Source organism: Ichthyophthirius multifiliis (genome assembly GCF_000220395.1).
Source record: "Ichthyophthirius multifiliis unplaced genomic scaffold scaff_1120509250382, whole genome shotgun sequence".
NCBI classification, from domain to species: domain Eukaryota; phylum Ciliophora; class Oligohymenophorea; order Hymenostomatida; genus Ichthyophthirius; species Ichthyophthirius multifiliis.
The window spans coordinates 39,803-60,588 of record NW_004086797.1 but is presented as its reverse complement, the minus strand read 5'-3'; the positions used below and the strand labels follow the sequence as shown (position 1 = coordinate 60,588).

General features: G+C 15.5%; 3 protein-coding genes across 3 annotated transcripts in view, besides 34 other annotated features; 2 read left to right on the top strand and 1 right to left on the bottom strand. All coding sequences in view use genetic code 6, as the record gives it.

Annotated features, from left to right (window-relative positions):
* Positions 1-79: a microsatellite.
* An 82-nt stretch (positions 80-161) lies between these two features.
* Positions 162-191: a microsatellite.
* A 203-nt stretch (positions 192-394) lies between these two features.
* Positions 395-459: a microsatellite.
* Positions 434-546: a microsatellite.
* Positions 506-534: a microsatellite.
* Positions 547-2,137: 1,591 nt separating the features above from the next.
* Positions 2,138-2,189: a microsatellite.
* A 228-nt stretch (positions 2,190-2,417) lies between these two features.
* Positions 2,418-2,469: a microsatellite.
* Positions 2,418-2,479: a microsatellite.
* Positions 2,480-2,695: 216 nt separating this feature from the next.
* Positions 2,696-2,805: a microsatellite.
* Positions 2,706-2,805: a microsatellite.
* Positions 2,719-2,805: a microsatellite.
* Positions 2,760-2,805: a microsatellite.
* An 833-nt stretch (positions 2,806-3,638) lies between these two features.
* Positions 3,639-3,696: a microsatellite.
* A 2,193-nt stretch (positions 3,697-5,889) lies between these two features.
* Positions 5,890-6,458, bottom strand: IMG5_069930 (hypothetical protein; the record flags this gene model as incomplete). Its single annotated transcript, XM_004036758.1, has 3 exons — positions 6,188-6,458; positions 5,971-6,137; positions 5,890-5,901 (listed from the first exon to the last, which is right to left on the bottom strand). The coding sequence occupies exons 1-3, from the start codon at positions 6,300-6,302 to the stop codon at positions 5,890-5,892; spliced, it is 294 nt and encodes a 97-aa protein (XP_004036806.1). The 5' UTR covers positions 6,303-6,458.
* Positions 6,459-6,608: 150 nt separating this feature from the next.
* Positions 6,609-6,658: a microsatellite.
* An 861-nt stretch (positions 6,659-7,519) lies between these two features.
* Positions 7,520-7,580: a microsatellite.
* Positions 7,538-7,581: a microsatellite.
* Positions 7,582-10,053: 2,472 nt separating this feature from the next.
* Positions 10,054-10,127: a microsatellite.
* A 1,962-nt stretch (positions 10,128-12,089) lies between these two features.
* Positions 12,090-12,164: a microsatellite.
* Positions 12,104-12,148: a microsatellite.
* Positions 12,165-12,509: 345 nt separating the features above from the next.
* Positions 12,510-12,563: a microsatellite.
* Positions 12,564-14,344: 1,781 nt separating this feature from the next.
* Positions 14,345-17,242, top strand: IMG5_069920 (lmbr1-like conserved region family protein, putative; the record flags this gene model as incomplete). Its single annotated transcript, XM_004036757.1, has 11 exons — positions 14,345-14,605; positions 14,653-14,752; positions 14,798-15,132; positions 15,177-15,293; positions 15,355-15,474; positions 15,520-15,750; positions 16,233-16,382; positions 16,442-16,510; positions 16,565-16,673; positions 16,729-17,105; positions 17,157-17,242. Coding segments are annotated over 11 exons (1,955 nt in total), but the record flags the coding sequence as incomplete, so codon positions are not given.
* Positions 14,446-14,475: a microsatellite.
* Positions 17,243-17,396: 154 nt separating the features above from the next.
* Positions 17,397-17,453: a microsatellite.
* Positions 17,454-17,490: 37 nt separating this feature from the next.
* Positions 17,491-17,542: a microsatellite.
* Positions 17,493-17,542: a microsatellite.
* Positions 17,508-17,608: a microsatellite.
* Positions 17,527-17,555: a microsatellite.
* Positions 17,531-17,608: a microsatellite.
* A 442-nt stretch (positions 17,609-18,050) lies between these two features.
* Positions 18,051-18,090: a microsatellite.
* Positions 18,091-18,150: 60 nt separating this feature from the next.
* Positions 18,151-18,219: a microsatellite.
* A 512-nt stretch (positions 18,220-18,731) lies between these two features.
* Positions 18,732-18,776: a microsatellite.
* Positions 18,765-18,821: a microsatellite.
* Positions 18,822-19,439: 618 nt separating this feature from the next.
* Positions 19,440-19,476: a microsatellite.
* A 71-nt stretch (positions 19,477-19,547) lies between these two features.
* Positions 19,548-19,603: a microsatellite.
* Positions 19,604-20,440: 837 nt separating this feature from the next.
* Positions 20,441-20,481: a microsatellite.
* A 137-nt stretch (positions 20,482-20,618) lies between these two features.
* Positions 20,619-20,786, top strand: part of IMG5_069910 (hypothetical protein) — a gene marked incomplete at its 3' end in the record, with an annotated part of 847 nt that continues 679 nt past the window's right edge. Inside the window, exon 1 of the mRNA XM_004036756.1 lies at positions 20,619-20,786. This exon is cut by the window's right edge and continues 59 nt beyond it. Coding sequence (XP_004036804.1) covers positions 20,721-20,786 — 66 coding nt within the window. The 5' untranslated portion in view covers positions 20,619-20,720.

Sequence of the window (20,786 nt, the reverse complement as noted above, 5' to 3'; positions counted from 1 at the left end):
ACCCCCACCCCACCCCCAACCCCAACCCCAACCCCAACCCCAACCCCAACCCCAACCCCAACCCCAACCCCAACCCCAATACATAAACAAAACCCCACACCCTAATTATACTTCATCCTTATATCAATAGGCTATCAAGTTCTATTTGCATTTGCATTTGCATTTATAATTTTAATTTTAATTTTAATTTTTATATTCATAAATATTTAATTTATTTTAAAAATTCAATTTTAAATATATAAAATATATATTAAATATTTAATATTTATCTTTTTCAATATATTTTATAAAATATATACTTTCATTTATTATTTTTATTAATATTTTTTTAAATACGAATTTAATTTATAAATAAAAATAAACATTTATATTATTATAAAATAATTGAATTTAATATAAAAATTATATAATATTTAAAAATAAAATATAATATTTATAAATAATATATATATATATATATTTATTTTATTAATTTAATAATTATAAATATAAATTTATTTATTTATTAATTATAATAATTTAATATAATAATTTTTTTATTTTATTTTATCTTTAAACCAAACATAAAAGATATTTTTTATATCTATTATTATAAAAATTATTTTATAATATAAATTTAAAAATATAAATATAAATATATTAGATTTTTTTATTTTAAATATAAATATATAATTCTAAAAAGATTTATCTATTTTTATCAAAAAAAAATGATTTAGTTAATTTTAAAACTATAAACTAAAAATTTAAATAAAAATATAATTTTAAGAAGTTTTTCATAAAAATAAGATGATTAAGGAATGATAGTAAAAATTTTTTGTCAAATTAATTAATATGATATAAATATTATTTAATTAGGAAATTCAAAAGTTAGCAAAATAAACATCAAACTCATTATTAGAATAAAAAAAATAATAAATATAGCAAGATAAATTAACTCGCAAAGATCTAAGAGACACAATATTATTTGAAGAAATACTTAATAATTAAACGATTATAAACCTATATGATTGTTAAGGAAAAGTTTTTATACATTAATTTTTGAAAAATATTTTTTTAATTTTATTTGGAAGTTCAGCATTGTATTATTTTTATACAGATTAAGATAAAAAAAACCTAAATTATTAAATTGTCTTGTATGTTCAGCATTTACTGTTTCAAGAGTATTTATGTATAGAAGATTTTAAAAAAACTATGTTGATAAAATTATTTATGATACATGCACAAAAGAAATGACTATATTTAAAAAAAGCTTGTCCTTAAAAAACGTTTAATAATAAATTAATCCTGGGTTGCTTATGTTTACTAATGATAAAAAACTTAATAAATAATATATAAATTATTTAAATATGTAAACATTTGAAACATATTAAATTGGATATAATTTTGCTTGGAAAAATAAAGCTCTTTTTTCTCATCTTTTAGAATAAAGAGTAGAGACTATTAAATAAATATGAATATTATTATAAATATCTATTTTTTTAAAAAAAATGTATATGCGGAATTTTCAAAATCTTCTTTTTTTTATAAATAAAATAATTATTATTATAATTACTTAGTATAATAAAATTAATATTTAAAAATAGTTTTATTATGAATTATAAATATATTTCCTTTTATAATATAAATACTAAAAATATTTTTTATTTAAAATCTAAATTATTTAATTTATAAAAAAGTATAGTAATTAATTTTAATAAAAAAAATAGTCAGTCTATTATTATAGAAATTATTATTATATTTACATTATTTAAGTTATTCGTTCTTATCTAATTATTTAACATAAAAATGAATTGTATTATATATCTTTAGTTTTAATAAAAAAATAATATTTTATAAATTATTATAATTAACATTTAATATTTATTTTTATATTAGTATTTTTCTGCTTTTTCAATATTTTCATTATGATATTTACTAACCTTCAATATTAGGCATAATAAATAAACCTGTATTTTTAATAATAGATCCTTTAAAACCCTATAAAAAAATATTAAGAAAATTAAAAAAATATAAAATTTACTTATTTATTTTATTCATTAAATAAAGTAAATTCTGTTTTTGAAGTATTTTAGAAACTTTAATGATTGTAGTTATCTAAATATTTTAGAAAATTTATTCCATAAACATCTAAATTCAAATTTTAATTTTCATTTATGTTTTGATTTTAAGTTTGATTTGATTTTTATTTTTCTTGGATAAAATTTTGATTAAAATATTTTTACTCACTATTTTAAATTATGTTTTCGTTTGTATTTTTTTCATTTTCTGATGCTAAAGATTTTTTCTCTGAAGTTTAAGACTACTTTTATATTATTTATTCTGTTGTTTCGTTGAGTTAAAGTTTTTTTAATTTTTTAATTTTTTTCTATTTTTTAATCTTATCTTTATTTAATTCATTATTTTTATGGTTTTTAAGTTTTTTATTTTTATTTTTATCTTTATCTTTATCATTATTTTTCTTTTTCTTTTCAATATTTTTAACCCTTTTAAATAATTTAAAATTAATGTAAAAAAAACAATTAATATATATACTACTTTTTTTATTTATTTATTTATCTAATATTTTATTTCTCAAAATCTTCGCTTTTATAATTATTATTTTTATTTATTATTTCTATTTCATTACTCAATGCTTTAATCTCTTAATTATAATTTTCTTCTATTATTATATTATCTTCATCTTAGACTTGAATTATTTATTATGGTTATTAATATTAATATTAATATTATTGAATATCTTACTATTACTTAATAATTTATTATTATTATTCAATATTTTATTATTATTAATGATTTTATTATTATAGGAATTCTTACTATTGAACTTAATTTTAAGTAAAATATTCTTAATATATTTTTTAGAATTAATTCTCTTAGTTTTAAAATTACATAATTCCTTTGAATGATAATTAATTTTTTTGTTACTAGTGTTAGTCATTTATTTATAACAATGTCTATTAATAATAATTATTATTAAAAATATTTTTCTAATAATTGTATTAACTGTTTTAATCAAACAATCTATTCAATGATTAATTTTTTGCGGTATAAAAATAATCATTTTATGTAAATTAGAACTTATCTTTTTTATTTTTCGCAGCTTCAATAAAATAGTTTATATTATCAATTGGCTTAGAAATTAGATTTATTTTTTCATCAAATTACTTAGTAATATAATAGTTTTTATTTTAAATTTGCTTTTCTTTTATATATTTTCTTAATTAGATGAACAAATTTTTAATATTTTTAAATAAAAATGTCATAATTATTAGTAAAATGCAAGTTTGCAATAATAAGATATTATTTGAATGCATATTTTGTATTTATTATTTTATTTATTTATAATAAATAAATTATATATAACATTTTAATAATAAAAATAATTATTTAATTAAATTTATACCTTCTAATTGTTTATAAATACTTTTTCTAATAAAATTTCTAATTTAAATTTAAAAATTTAAAATAACTTATTATTTTTTAATAATATTTAATAATAAATTTTATTATTATATTTCAAATTTTAGCTTATATTTAATTAATTTTAATTCATTTTTATAATTTTAAATATTTCATTATTTATTAACAAAAAAAACCTAAAACATATATTTTGGATTTTTATATATTTAAAAATAAAAAAGAATAAATAAATATTTATTTTAACATAAAATAATATTTATTTAAGAATTAAATAATTAAAAAACAATTTTTAAATATTAATAAATTATATGTATAGTTATTTCAATAATATATAATTTAATTTAATGTATTATTATATAAATTATTTATTTATATAATGAATATTTTTAATTTAATATTTTTATTTTGCTAAACATTATATAACTTTAAAAATATTATTTTTTATAGTAATATTATTCATTATTTAAGTTTGCTACTTTTAATATCTTTTTTTAATTTTAATATTTTTTGCATTATTATTTTAACATCTTCAAGATTATTGAATTGCTTTATAGAAAAATCTTATTTTAGATTATTTTTTTTATTATAAAATAATTTTTTTAATTTATCTTCTTCCAACTTAATTTGATTATCTAAATCTTAAATAAGTTTTTCATTAAAAACAATATTATCCAATTCACTAACTTCGTCTTTATTACTTTCAGCATATTCATCTTCATTCAAAAAATATTTATTAACTTCTTATTATTTTGTATTAGTCATTTAAGAATAAACACATTTCATTACTAAATTTTCGTTTCCATTGTTAAACATAATTAGTTTTTATTCTTAATCTTTTTATATAACAGGACAAATAAGCAAATTATTTTTATTACTTGAATTAAGTAAATTCTAAATAACTTTTTCATAAAAAAAATTATCGATTGCAAATCCAATATGAATTATATCGAATGTCTATTAATGTAACTTTTAATCTAATAATTATTCTAAATTGATACATTTAAAATCAAATTTTATATTATCGCCAAAACTTAGTTCTTTTTAAATTTATATTGTTTTCTATTTAAATTCTTCATATATATCAACACCTAAAATATTAATTATTCCTTAAAAATTTTCAGTTTATTAAAATAGTTTTCCAATCGCAAAACCAATAAATCCATTTCCACATCCTAAATCTAATATATTAATATTGCCAGATTAATTTTATTTATCAACAAATTCATTTATTTTTTCTAAACAAAGTGCATGCATAAATGAAGATGTCATATTCTAGCCGTTTCCAATTTATGCAGGAGAATTAGTATATATTTTTGAAGTGTTTAATTTATTTTAAGGAACAAATGATTTTCTATCTAATTCTGAAAATACTTATTTTACTCTGCTTGTTTGTAAAATATTATTTTGTATTAAATTTTAAACTAATTCTTAATGTGATTGTGCTATTTTATTCTCAAAACCCATTGATAAAGAAATTAATAAGTCATTTGTTAATTCTGTGTTTTTGAGTACAAAATTTTTATTCGAAAACTTATAATATTATTAATTATAATTTAATTTTTATTTGATTTAAAAAATTGGTCTAATAAAGTTTTTCATTTTTTTATTAATTTTAAAAAGATACAAAAATATAAAAAATAAATAAAAAATTTAAATTACTTTTTTTTAAAAAAATTAATAAATAAATAATATTTTATTCATTTTGCTATTTTTTATTATATGATTTAACTTGAACTTTTTTATTCTTTAGTTTAATTTTTCTATGAGTTTTCTTATTTTAAAATTTTCGGAGGTTTAAATTCTGAAGTTTATATTTTTTTATTAGAAATAATTTCCTAATTTATCTTATTAATATATTTATTATTTATTTGTTCAAATATTTTATTATTAAATTCTTCGTTTTCTTTTTAAAACTATAAAAACTAAGGAGCGTACCCACATATATTAATATATTTTTTCTCAGAGAACTAATTTTCCAAAATTTTCAAATAAATAAAATATTCGCCCTCTTTTAGTTATAAATGAATATCATAAACTTTTTTTGACCCTTACTTTTTTTCCAAAATTTTAATTTTCTCATTTTTAACTTTTAATATCAAAATTTTTAACAAAAATTTTTTTTATTAAATAAATTGTCTATTTTATTAATAAAAACTCAAATAAAATGATATTTTTTAATTCAATTTAATTTTAATTAATTATTCTTGAAAATTAAAAAAACATTTATATTAAGAAAAAACATAATTTTCATTAATAATACTTACAATAATATTTTTAAATAAATAAATAAGTTAAATTTTTTCTATTTCTACATATTCTGCATTAATTTTATTTAGACCTCCCCTTGGATCTCTTAAAATAAATTTTTCTTATTTTTCCCCTATTAATGCATAAGAATGTCCTTAAGTCAAAATTTGCTTGCCGTATTTTTCTAAATGTCCAGTAGTAATAGAAACCAAATGATTTTTCTCAAAATGTCTACTAATTTTATCAAATAAATTTTTTTTCTACATAAAAATTAAATTAATATTATTATGAAAAAAATTCTACTTTTCTCGGATCATCTACATATTTTTTTAATTTATAGCATTTTGTTGGACATCCGGTAACTGCCCGAAGTCCATAAGCAGTATTTCCACCCCATAAACTACTATATTATTAATATAACTTTGCCCAGGCTTTTTCTATTATCATTGGCCATATTTAATTTGGCTAAACTATATTGCAGAAATAAGGAATTTTTTATTTTAAGAAAACGGAAAATTACTATCAATTGTAATGTAAGTCCATTTTCCATCTATAAATAGCCAAACACTGTAATATCCCATTTTATTTACTTCTTTTATTGTAAATAATCGCCCTATTAGGTTTTTATTTATCATTCCTAATAATGAAGCAGGGTTAATTAAATAGCAATCTCCTATATATCCTTATATTACTATTTAATCTTAATTAGAATCAAATATTGTATATTTTTAAGCTATTTCTTCGGCTTTCAGCCATGTTATGTCTTAAAATTTTTTCACTATTTTTTGTCCTAATGATACATTGTTTGGGGGAAACTGTTCATCTAAATAAACTTTATTTTTATCTAAATTTTCATATACAAAATCTTAAAAAGGATTATTTATATATTCGTTTATATAAAAAGTAATGTCTGTCATTTTTAATGATTTTTTATTAATAAATAAAATAAAATTTTAATAAAATATTAAAACAGCATTTTAATTAAATATTATTTTTTAAAAAAAAATTAATATGTATGATATTTTACAGAAAAAAAATTAAAAGATAATAGTTTTAAATAAAAATACAATATTAAAAATAAATGTACAAAATATGCTAAGGAATATTGATGCATCACTTATTAATGAATTAATGCTAAAATAATCATAAATAATAATTAAAATAGAAAATTTTATCAATTAGATATATATATAAATAATATTTATATATACATGTATTTAAAATTATATATTGATTAATTTTAATTTTTTTTATTGTAAATATTTCACTTTTTTTTACTATATTGTTTCATTAAAAAAAAATTAAATTTATTCAAATTTATTTATAGGAATATAAAGAATAATAAGTTCTAAATTTTACTTTATTATATTAATTATAAATTTTTCATTTATGTATAAAAATATTATCAATTCTCTATTATTTACGAAAAACATTTATTTTCAAAATTTAGCTATTGTGAATAAATAAATTTAAAATTATGATTTTTACTAATTTTTTTATGAAATTACACGAATAAAGTATATAATATTTTTCAAAAAATAATAATATTAATTTATATTATTTATAAATTAACAAAAATAAATATTAAAAAATAATTTGAAAATATGATATTATTAAAAAATATAAATCTTAATATTAACTTTTATATTAAATTAAATTATTTTTTTAAAATATATATATTTTAATAATTATAACTAGGTAAAAATTTTTGAATTAATTTTAATATCAAAATTAATTTATTTAAAATGTTGGTAAGATATAATAGATATATAAATAACACAATAACACATAATTTTAATATTTTTTATTTTAAAATAAATAAAATTAATAATTATTTATATTTTTTTCTATTTATATTCTATATTATAAATAAATATATATATTATTTATTTTAAATATAATAATATTATATTTCTTATATGCATTTCATTTTTTTTTTGAAATACTATATTTTTTTATTTATTTTATTAATTTTTTTTTTACTAATATAAATAAAATTATAGTAATTTTTAAGAAAAGTAAATATATAAAATAATAAGTGCATATATAAAAAATTTAATATAATATAAAATGTCATAAATAAGTCAATTAATAAAAGACCAATAAAATATATTAAAGCACACATTAAAAATTCGTAATAATTCTAATCAAATATTAAAAGATTATATAATAACAGCCAAAGAAAACCAATTTGTAAAACAAAATGAATTAATCGGCACTATAATATTAGAAAATAATTAAATTGATTTAACAAGTCCAATGGAGGGTTTTATATAAAATATCAGAAACAATAATATTCCTATAAATTAATAACATTCTATAGAGTTATGTCATATATACAAATGTGACCATTAAATAAATAACGAAGACCTAGAAAATATAATAAAGCATTGTAAATTATGCGGATAAGTAATATGGGTATACAGTGATGAAAAAGAAGGAATAATTACACACAAGTTATCAGATTTAAAATGTTTTTAATAAATAAATTTTCGATAAGAAATAACTATAACAGACTTTACATTGGTAAAAATAAATGAGATTGTGAGCAAATAGAGAATTCTTTTCAAAGGAGAATATACATTAGATTCAGATTATAGTGATTCAAATAGTAATGAAGATGAAAATTAAGTTATTTTTGAGTTTTATCTTCCTTTTTCGATAAAAATAAAGGAAATTAATTATAATTATAATAAAGAAAATTCTTGGATTATCAAATATTAGAAAATAATTTGTACACATTAAAAAATCGATTAAAAACATATGTGTTTATTTTGTTAGGAAATTATTTCAGATCATAAAAATTTGGCCTATTTTGGATTCGATAAAACCGAAAAATAACTTCGTTTAGGAAAAGAATATGCAGAGTATTAAACAAATAAGCAGCATACATAATTACATGAAAATAAAAAACTTATTCTTGTTTTAGATTTAGATAATACTATTTTGCATTCTTTGATTGTTCTAAAAGACACTGAATATTAAATAAAAGAAGATATTTATAATTTTTTTATAAATAATCCTAATAATACATAGGATATTTATTTGGTTAAAATAAGGAATTATATGGAATAATTTCTTAATTTAATTCTTCCTCATTATGAAATTTATATTTTTACAATGGCCACATTGGACTACGCGGAAAGTTTATGCAAATATATGAAGAACAAATTTTCTTCTTTACTTTAAAATTATCCGAATGCTTTTAATAATGATAGAATTATTTCTAGAGAAAAGTTTATCGATAAAAATAAAAATCTATCATAAATATTGCCTAATTCAGATAAAATTATGCTCATATTGGATGATAGAAGTGATGTGTGGGAAAAAAATATTAGTAGTTTAGTGAATACTTACCCTTATTTTTATTGGAGCGAAAGCCCTTGGAATTATACAGTTTATAAATGCATTAAAGAATATAATAATTATTGGAAAGGAAAATTTAGGGCACTTAAAAAAGCTAATAATAATAATCACTAAAAAGAGGAAGAATAAAATGAAGCAAATGTAGGATAGGGTCCTAAAACAATATTGGAAGAATCTTTAATTTTATCAGAAATGAAAATTAATGAAGATGTTCCTTAATAAAATTATAATTTTCAAAATTATCTATATAAATTATTTTATTCTGAAGAAAACAAACAAAAATACACAAATTATTCCTTTAAGCCTTCTATTCATCAGGATTTAGATATTTTTTTGATTTTTGTAGCTCCTGTATTAATAAAATTAAAAGAAAATTATTACAACTAGGAATAAAATGAAAGAGATATAAGAAATACTTATAAATAATATAAAGGAAATATTCTAAAAGGAGTAAAAGTTGCGATTACTAGTGTTCTAAAAAAACAATAAAAAATTGAATAAAATGAATTTTGTGAAAAATTAGTTTAAATGGGAGGTATAGTTTAAGAAAAATTTGAAGATAAAAATGATATAGATTTTTTAATAGTAGGAGGTAAAGTAAAAACAGAAAAGTTAAATAAAGCAGTTAAAAATGAAATTCCTTTAGTACATGTTTAATGGATTAACTTTTGTTGGTTATATAATTATTAATTGGCTTATTAAGTTTTCCAATTAGATAAGGATAATTTAATTTTAAATAAGGATAATGAAGTAATTTAGTAGCAGTTATTAGATTATCATAAAGATGAATTAAAAAGTTTAATACAATAATGATATATTTTATATTTCTTTTTATTATGTAATTAATAAATATTTATATGTTATTGTTTTATTATTAATAGCAATTAAATACGTTTATTATATAAATTAAATATGAATATTGATTAAATTTATATTTTTATAATTTTAAATAATAAGAAACAAAATATATTAAAAATTAAAAAATATTAATTATTTTAATATTAAAATAATAAGTAATAAATATATATATATTTATATAAAAATATTTTTATATATATATATTTATATATATATATATATATATATTTATATATTTTATTTTACTAACATAATGTATAAAAATTTTCTTAAGTATATATATTTTTTATTTTTTAATATATTTATGTTTAATGTTTTTTTTTTACTAAATTCAATAATATTCTTTACTTTCCTTATAAAAACATATTTTCCATTTTTTTTTTCTATAATATTAAAATTATATTATATATACAACATTAAAAAATCTTTAATATATTATCTTCTATAATTACACAAAAATATAAAATTTAAATAAATTTCTAGTTAATCTATAGTGTATATTTTTTAAGAAAATAGAAAATTTTACCGTATATATATTTTGATATTGTTTAATTTTTTTATTTAATTTATTTTATCAGTTTCAAAATATTTAAATAGAAAATTATATAATATTAGTATATTTAATGTTTTTTAAAACAATTGCTTTATTATATATAAAAAATGTTTTTAACTCATTTTTTTTTTAATCATATTCCTCTAATAAGTTTTATAATTTATTGATTTATTTTATAAAAAGTTTTAAATAATAACAAGAATTATAATTTAATTTATGCATTTTTTTATGATAAAATATATTATATTTAAATTTGTATTTAAAAATTAAAATATTTTTTTTTTTTCTTGTATGATTAGATATAATATTTTATTGAAAATGTTCATGAAATAAATCTATATTATAAAATATATAGTAAAAAGATAATATAAGTTATAATAAGAAAAATATTTAATTTATAAATTATTAAAAATAAAAATATGTAGTTTTTATTTAAATAATACAAAAAATTATTTCATTTTTATTATTATTTTAAATAACGTTCAAATAGGTTTAAATTTATCTAATATTTAAGTATTGTTAATTGCTTGCAAATATGTATGAATTGATCTGATGTGAATTTCAATATTACTAATTTTCGTGGAATTCATAAGATAAATAAAAGCGAAATTTTCAAAAAAATCTACACTTAATTATCTAAAAACATCTTTAAATTTTTTAATTACTAGTTTATCATTTAAAAAAGTAGTCCATCCAATTTAGAAGTCTTTTTTTCTTTATAAAACTATTTCTTCGGAAAGCCAAATTTCAAATTATTTTTTGTCATTTAATCCCAATAATTTATTCAATAAATTTTAAAAATGTTAATTATATAAAATAAATCTTTTCAAAGCATTTCCGAAATTTTTAAATACATTTTTATGTTTACTCTATCTATATTGACCCGGTTAAGAGCATTTTTATCTATGCACGATTTTTTCTTTTAATATATATTTTTTTTTCTTCACTGTATAATGATTATCTTCAGATTAATCATCATAAATAGAATTATTGTTATTTTTACCAAATTCGCTTTTCGTATCAGCAGGCCTATCAATTAAATTATCTAAATTTAAAAATATTTTTTAATTATTAATATTTTACACTTAACTATTTATATATTATTCATTATTATCATTTTCATGATTTAATTATAATACAACACTATTTGTTTAACTTAACTAAAGTAAATTTTATTGTTCTTATTATATTTTTTAATCTTCTTGACTAATATTATGATTATCCAAATTATAACTAAGTAATTGGTTATTATTGTTAAAGCTATTGTTGAGGACTAATTCGCAATTTTTATTAAATGAAAATTTTTTTTATAAAGAAAAATTATTAATGCTGTTGTTTAAATTGAGACCTCCTAAAATAAAGGAGTTATTTAATTAACTTTTGAAAATTTAGCTTGATTAAATCAACTATTAATTAAGCATTTATAAATTGAAAAAACTGTTGAACATCATTTTTATATAGGCAATTTTTTGTTCTTTTTTATATTTAAATAAAATTTAAGAATGTTTTATAATTAATATAAATAATATTTAATATTTTTAAAAATAATTTTCTAAATATAAATATCATATTCATTAATATTTATTAATGTCATAAATATTAGTATTGTATAATGGCTTTTTAAACAAATGTTTTATTTAAATATTATTTATTATAATATTTATATTATTTTTTTATATAATTTTTTTTTTTATATTTATTTTTAATTTTAGTTTTATTTAAAATTTTTAATTATTTATTATTTATATATCTTAAATATTTATAAAATAAGAATTTTAAATTATTATAAAAATATATTTAGCTCTTTTTAGGTTTCTTATGAGATAAAATTTTAATACCTTATTATCATAAATTAAATATATTCATATTTTAAAAATTTTATTATTTTACAAAATTTTTAAAAAAAGAAAATCGAGATTTTTTTTTTTTCATTAAATATATTAAAATAAAAATATAAACAAAAGTAAAAGTAATTAAAACATAATAAATTGTTTACAAATTACTAAAATAAAAAATTATTTATACACTTATATATTATATAAAAAAATAAAAAAAAATTTATTGTTTATTTTATTTTATTTTTAATTATATTGTTTTATTAATTAAATTATTGTATTTTTCTCTTATTTCAAAATAGCATCATTAATTAATCATTATTTACAAAGTAATAAAGTGAAATTAAAGAAATATTTTAAAAGCATGATTTAAAGCTGATTGCATGATAAACAAAAGATTTTTTATTGATTTTATGATTGAAAATATTCATTGCTATTTAAGCACCACATAATCCACCATATTTTATTAAATTTAATAAGGTTTTCTCTTTTATTCTTAAAATATTGTTTTTCGCAAAATATTTATCAATGCAAATCATTACAAATGCTAATAAATTGATTATTATCAAATAAAAGCTAATAATTAATGAAATTTTTTCTTAGTTGAAATTCATTTGATTCAATTTACTTTATTTTCTTGGGTTTATTTTTAACTTAATATTTTTTAATTTATTTTTTAAATTAATTATTATAATTTTTGTTTAAGAAACAAAATTAAATAAAATAAAATATCTGTTTTTTCACCGATTATAAAAATACAGTTTTATCAAAATTAAAAAACTAAATATGAATATTTTAATTAATTGAAAAAACTGCTGTGTTGAAAAAACTATTTTTAATTTTTAATATTTTCTGATAAAATAGTTTTAAATATTTAATATACAAAAAAATAGGTTTTTTCAAGGCTTAATATATTAAAATAGATTATAAAAATAATTCAATTTTTAATTATTTTGTGTTATTAATAATTTAATTTAACTAAATTTTTATTTTTATATAAGTGTATTTTTTAACAATAAAATATAATATAATTGGCTTAAGAAAATAATAATTTAATTATATGAAAATATAATTATAGTTAAAAATAAAAATTAAATAACTATATTTAATAATTTTAGATTTTTTTATAATAATTAAAATTAAACATGTATATTTATATTAAATTAAAGTTATAAATTTAATTTTACTGTAAATTATTAATAATTTTATATATAAAAAAAGGATCTAAGTTTTTAAATTAATAATTTAATTAAAAAATTATTTTAAAATATTTAAAATATCTAATATTATGAAAATCAATGGTTGATAAACTAAGATAATTAACATTTTAATTTATTAATTTTCTAATTATTTATTTTCATTTAATTTTTTTATAAAAATAATAAAAAAATATATTTAAATATCTCTTATAATTTAATAACTGTAATAATACAGAATAAATAAAAGTTATAAATATAATAATTTATATTAAAATATTAAAAACTTATGGAAAGTTTTTTTATAAAATATTCAAACTATAATTATAATTATAAAGTATTTTTTTTATTATATTAAACATAAAATTAATTATTTTTTTAAAAAAAATATTTAGATATTAAATTTTATTTAATCTAAAAATTTTAATACTAAAAAATAAAAAAAAAAATATTTTGTAAAAAAAAAATTCTTATTTAATTTTAAATATTATTTATTTGTTATTAAATTATTTTTCTATTTAAAAAAAAATATAACTCTTAAATCTCTAATAAATTAATATGATCTAAAATAAAAATACACTTAAGCGTCCTAATACTGTTTTTCCTAAGGTTAAAATAATAATAAATGAAATATATTATTTATAAGATTTATAAAATAGGCTGATAGGGAAATGACTTTACTTACAAATACATAATATGAGAAATCAAATAATTAGCCTTTTTTAGATTTCATAGATCCATAAGATCTTAGAAGATAAAAATCACAAATAGCAAAGAAAAAGTACGAACAATTATTATAAAAGATTTAATTTTATGATATGAACTTACCTGAAAGCGAGCGCAAATATGTATATTCGAATTAAACATTAATGCCCTTTATCTAATTTTTTAAATACTTAGCCAGAAAACCTGATATGCCCGAAAATGAAGTAAAACAATCAAATATAAATAGACTTAAATTATGGATACCAAACACAATAATTTTAAACGACAATAATTTACCACCAATGTGGTTTTATTCATCCCCTGATGGATATGTATATCGTACAGATTAATTAAATCCAAAAAATGTAGTGGCAAAATTATCAAATTATTCATCTCCAGATGAATTAGTAGCACTTATAAAGAAAGTATATTTTTTAAATATAAATAATAAATATTATTTTTTAAAAATAAGTTATAATATAAAGATTAATCTAATATATGTGGCAATACAATAAAATTAGTTAGTTCAAAAGAACTTTTAAATGCTACTGCTAGCTAGTTTTAACTTTCTGGTTAATTTTTATTTATAAATAAATAAAAAACTAAAAAAAAAATAGAAACCACTGTAATTTAAAAATTTATAAAATCTAATGGACCTAAAGCATTTATTTGTAGAACAGTTTGGAGAAAAGGAAGAAATCCTTATTCTTGGATAATAACTAATAAATGCGATTTTTACTCGGAAGAGAAAATTCCTGAGTACTAAAAATATATCACAAATGTAAATGTAATGAACTCTTGTACTATTGTTCATACTTGTAAAGGAAAATATGTAGATGAAACTATTCCTTATATTCATAATATATTGAGATATTTGTATTTAACTTTACATATAAATTTTTAGGAATTTGTTTGTGATTTTATTAAGGATGAATCCGGAATTTGGTGGATGGTAAATATTTAAAATTTATTTTATATATAAGAAAATATTTTAAGGTTAATGTTAAAGCTTTCATTTTTGATCATCCTATTCCTGATGAAATAAATACAAAAGTAATTTTAAATTACGGAGATGAAATTGCAATTGAATAACAAGAAAATATTCATAAATAAGTACTTTTTTTAAATAAATAAATTTTTATTTATTCTAAAAAATTTTTAAATAAAAAAAAAGAATAAAAGTAAATATTAGAAAGTTAAATAATGTAAATACTGTGAAACAATTCTTCCAGAAATCGAATTAACTTAAAAGATGACCTTAAAAATGATTATATAAACAGATAAGCATTTAATGGTAAATATTAATAAAGAAATATATTTATTTATAATTAAAATTAAGCATAGAAATAAAAACTTCTAATGGCTATAACGTTCAGATATAAAACACATAGATACTCCTTTATTGTATTAAGAACATAAAGTTTGTCATCCATGCTATAAACTGTACACTGAAACTGAGAAACTTATCCAATATGAATACAACTTTGCTAAAATACTGGGAATTCCATGCAATGAAGAAACTAAGTACAATCTAGTGAGCTTAGATTAAGCAGAATAGGCTTATGGGGGAGTAAGTTTTTAAATTTTAGGAAATCTTTAAAAATAAATAGAAGAAGTTAAAGATGAATTTAGTAATTAATTATATATATAATTATTATTTTTAATAACAAAAAAAAGATTGTGTTTTAGATATTGCACCAAATACTCAATTAATAGTTAAATAAAATTAACCAAAATTAAATAATAAAGTTGAAAAGTATTTAGATAGATATAGAATTATGATTTTATTATAGTAATTGCGTGATATTCCTAATGAAAGGGATTATAGTAAAAGTTACTACATTGAGTATTCTATTTTGATTAAATAGTTAGATATAAATTAGATTTGTAAAATTCATATCCAAATCCTAAAGATAATACATGTACTATAACTTTAAATAAAATAAGAATTTGTTATTTTTTTACTAATGGAAGAAAAGGAATAAACACTTATATTAATGAATCTTCAGTATTATATATTTTTTGTTTGTTATATATTTTTTAAAAAAATAGAATTTAACTGCTTATTTGTACTGTGAATAAAACAAAATTGGAACATTAAAACTTTCCTTAAAAGACTTTCTAAGTGATAAAGTTTTAAAAAGAGAATACTATAAAGTTTTTGATGGACCAGCTTTACCTACATTAAAATGGGGATTAAATGTATTTTTTTTTATTTAAAAAAATAAAATAAATATATATAAATATTTTCTAATTTAAAGTTAACTATTGGAATGTTTAATTCAGGCCTTGTTGATGTTAAAAATATTAAATTATAAGAAAAAGACGGCGTATAAATATTATATATACTAATAATTATTTATGATTTTAAAATAAATATTAAGATATATTTACCATGTCCTGATTACTATGCATCTGAGCCCCTACCATTAGAATGGATATAATTAATAAATGAAAAAAAAGATTATATAGCCCCCTTAAGATTATAAACTAGTAATAAATAAAAATATTTCATATTTTTTTAATAATATTTATTTATTTATATTAGTATAAAAAAATTCTGATAAGTCAAATCAAGGTACTCCCAGAAAGAACTCACATTCAATTTCTAAATTGTAAAAACCAAGTTAATTCCTATAATAATAATAACAAACAAGCTCTTTAAAATATTAATCTGGCCAATAATGTTTTCCTTAAAATTTTGCTACTACAACACAAAGTCAATTTTATACTTTAGGATATAGTACAGAAAATTTTAATAATACAAATAATTAAAATGCATAATAAAAGCAATCTTAAATTATTTCTGAGTTGTCAGCATTTAAAAAAGGAGTTTAATTTGCAGATTGGAATGACGCTTAGTACAATATTGAAGATAATGTTTAATAAAATACAAATTAACATTTGTATTCAGGAGATTATAAAGTAAATTGGAAATAGTTATTATTATTAAATATATATATTTTTTAAAAAAAGAGTGAAAACACTTGCGAAGACACTAAAGTTTTAGAAGAATTAGTAAAAAAAGAAATAAAAAGTTATACTGAAGAAAACAAAAGAAGGTAACTTTAAAAATAAAATAATTAAGTCAAATTATTTATTTATATTTATATATAAAGTTAAAAGTTAAGAAAAAAAATGCATTATTACTGAAAAAATAAATAATTTATATATATTTAAAAGAAAAACAAGATATTTATGTTGTTTTATTTATTTATTTTATTATTATTATATTAATTTTAATCATTTTCTTATTAATTTTATTTATTTTAAATATTTTTAAAATTTTAAATATATATATATATATGTATTTATTTATTAATAATCATTTTTATTTTATTATAAATATTTTTATATTTATTTTTATAATTTATTGATTTTATTTAATTTTTTTTTATATTAATTATTCTATTATAATTTTTTTTTATTGAGAGAACTATATATCTATATTTTAATTTTATTCATTTAAAATATTTTAATATACTTATTTATCAATATTTTAAAATTTACATATCTTGCATTTGAAAAGTCTTATCTTTACAAAAAATAAGTTAAGATTAAATAAATATATTTTTCTTAGTAAATATTATATTTTTAAAAATAAAATATTATATTATCTATCTATTCATTAAGCTCTTTCTTTTCATAATTTTTTTTTTAAAATTCCCTAAGTTAATATTTTTTATAAAAAGTTAATTAAATTGAATCAAATTTATTTGTTTCATATGTTTGTGTACTTAAGAAATTTTATTTATATTTATATTGATATTCATATAAACCTGTATTGTTATTTTTTAGTTTTTTATGTATTTTTTTTTAAATTTAATATAATAAAAAACATTTATTCATTTTTTTATTGATTGATATTTAAAAAAAACTACGGAAAAAATAAAAAAACATCGGAACAAATGTTAATTATATAAATTAATACAATATTTAAAATTTACTAAACGCATATCAAATGCAATATATAAATATAATTAAATATATTAACAAATTTGTTTAAATATTTTAATAAATTAATCAAATTTATAATAAAGTAAAATATATTTCTTTTATAATTAAATTGATCAAATATATTATTAATTTTATATATTATTGCATTAAGTATATCTTTTATAGTTTAGAGAAATTCTGATTAAATAATCATAATTTTTTTAAATTAAATATGCTAATCAATTTAAAATATTAATGCATTCAAAGACTATAGTTGGGGTTAGTAATTATTTTAAAGTAAATTATTGAGTTTGGATATTAAGAATTTATTTGCAAAATCTTATCGTAATTATTTTATACATTTGTGGATTAAATATAAAAATATAAAAATTTCAATATTTTTTAGAATTTAATTTAAGTTAATGGTATTATTAAATAAGTAAAAATTAATATATAGTATTATTTTAAGTTGCTTTATAAATTTATAACTAGAAATAATTTATTTTTTTAAGAATTACGAATTTTAAAATATTTCTTCAATATTGAAGAACAATTTTTCTTTTTTTTTTTTTTTACAAGTATATAAAAAGTTTGCATTATATTTAATATTAATTTATTTTTAATTATATAAATTAAACATTTTTTATTATATATGTTAAATAATATATTTATAATATTTTAGTTATAATAATTTTTATAAAATATTATCCATTTTTTAATAATTTAATAATATTTTATAAAATAAATAAAAAAATATTTAATAATTAGTGATAACTTATAATATATTAGGTTAAATATAATATAATTTTTATTTTTCTAAATAATTACTTTATTTATGAACATTGTTATTATATTTAATAATTTCTATGTTAATAAAAAATATGTATTATATTTGAATAAAATTTTATAAAATAAATAAATAAATTAAAATATATAAATATTTTTTCTCTTATTAAGATTTATAAAATTCACGGGAAATAATTAAATATTTATACAAAATTAAAATAATTTATATGAAATTTCTAATCTTAACCTTTTTTTCTTTTTGTATTTAAAAAAAAATAAATTCAAAATTTAAAAATAATTTATTTTAAATAAATTGAAACAAAAAAATATGAATGAAAGATTGAATAAATACTAAAATATATAAGGTGCTGCAGAATAAGTGTCATAATCATAAAAAGAAATAGTATACTCACATAATTTTGAAAAAGATATTTTAGAAGAAAAGTAAATTAAAATTATTTAGCAAATTAAAATATTGTCATATGCTTTATCTGTATTATTAATATTGACAATATTAATTCATATAATATGATTTAGTTTAGATAATAAATAATTTTTAGATATTTAATAATTTAAGAGTTAATTGAATATTACAATATATGTATAAATATAATAGCTTTTAATTTTATAAATTATAATTTATATATAACATTATAATATGTTTTTTTTTTAAATAAATTAATAATCATATTCTTTTTTTATTAAGTAATTATGCATTTCATATATATATTATACATTAAATTAGTTTAATTTAATATTTTTTTAATAAAAAGTTTATAATTTTTATTAATATTAACAATTCATACTTTAATATTTTATTGATTATATATTATATTTAAATTTTTTTAAAAAAAATGATTTTTTAATGCATATATTAATAAATATATTCTTAGATGAGTTTTATATTATTCTTTACTTAATAATATAATAATATTACAGCCTTAAGTATGAAAACTATAGCTTTTAATTAAAATAGATTTTTTTTTACAAAAATAAAGTTTAAGAGTAAATGATTCTGAAGTAATTCCAGAAGATAAGAAACAAGCAATTTGTAAAGCTCAAAATATGCTATTCTAAATACTAAATATTATAAAAATAAATTTTAAAATATATATTTAATATAATATAAAAACAAAAATTCGATTAATAAAAAAGGAATAGCAAGAAAACTATGAACATTAATTTTTAAATTGTATAAATGGAAATATTAAAATAGAATAAATTAAGATTTATTCGATTAAATATCGAATTAATTTTTCCTGGACTAAGATATCCTATGTATTTTGAATTCTTAAAATGCTGCATTGTAGTATTATTTTTAATATTTGCTTCATGAGGTATTTTTAATATGCTACTAAATTACTATTTAGAATAAATATGTAAAGACTTAATTCTTGAAAGTATAGTTTATGTAGTTTAAGTTAACTACATAATTTTCTTATACAAATAAATACCCTACCTTAATTTTAATACAAGATATTATAAACTTAGTATTTAGCAAACTAAAGAAGTATAATTTTTTTTCTAAATTTTTTTTAAAAAATTATAGAATCATATAAAAATATAGTAATCTATATAAGTGTTAATTATCAAAATGTATATTTAAATATCGAAATTGCTAGTATTGTACTAATTTAAAAATTAGAAAAGTTACATTAGCTAAAAACTTAAAAAAATGACTTAAATCAAATAAATTTAAGGTATAATTGTAAAAGAAGAAATATAAGATTGTGAAAAAGAAATGAAAATTAAAGCTATTTAAAATAATTCGTTTTAGAATATTAATGATCAAATATATAAACTACATAAACATATAAAATGTGCTCACTTGCTATAAATTATCAATTTCATAATTTATAATACGGCATTAATTACAGTTATAAT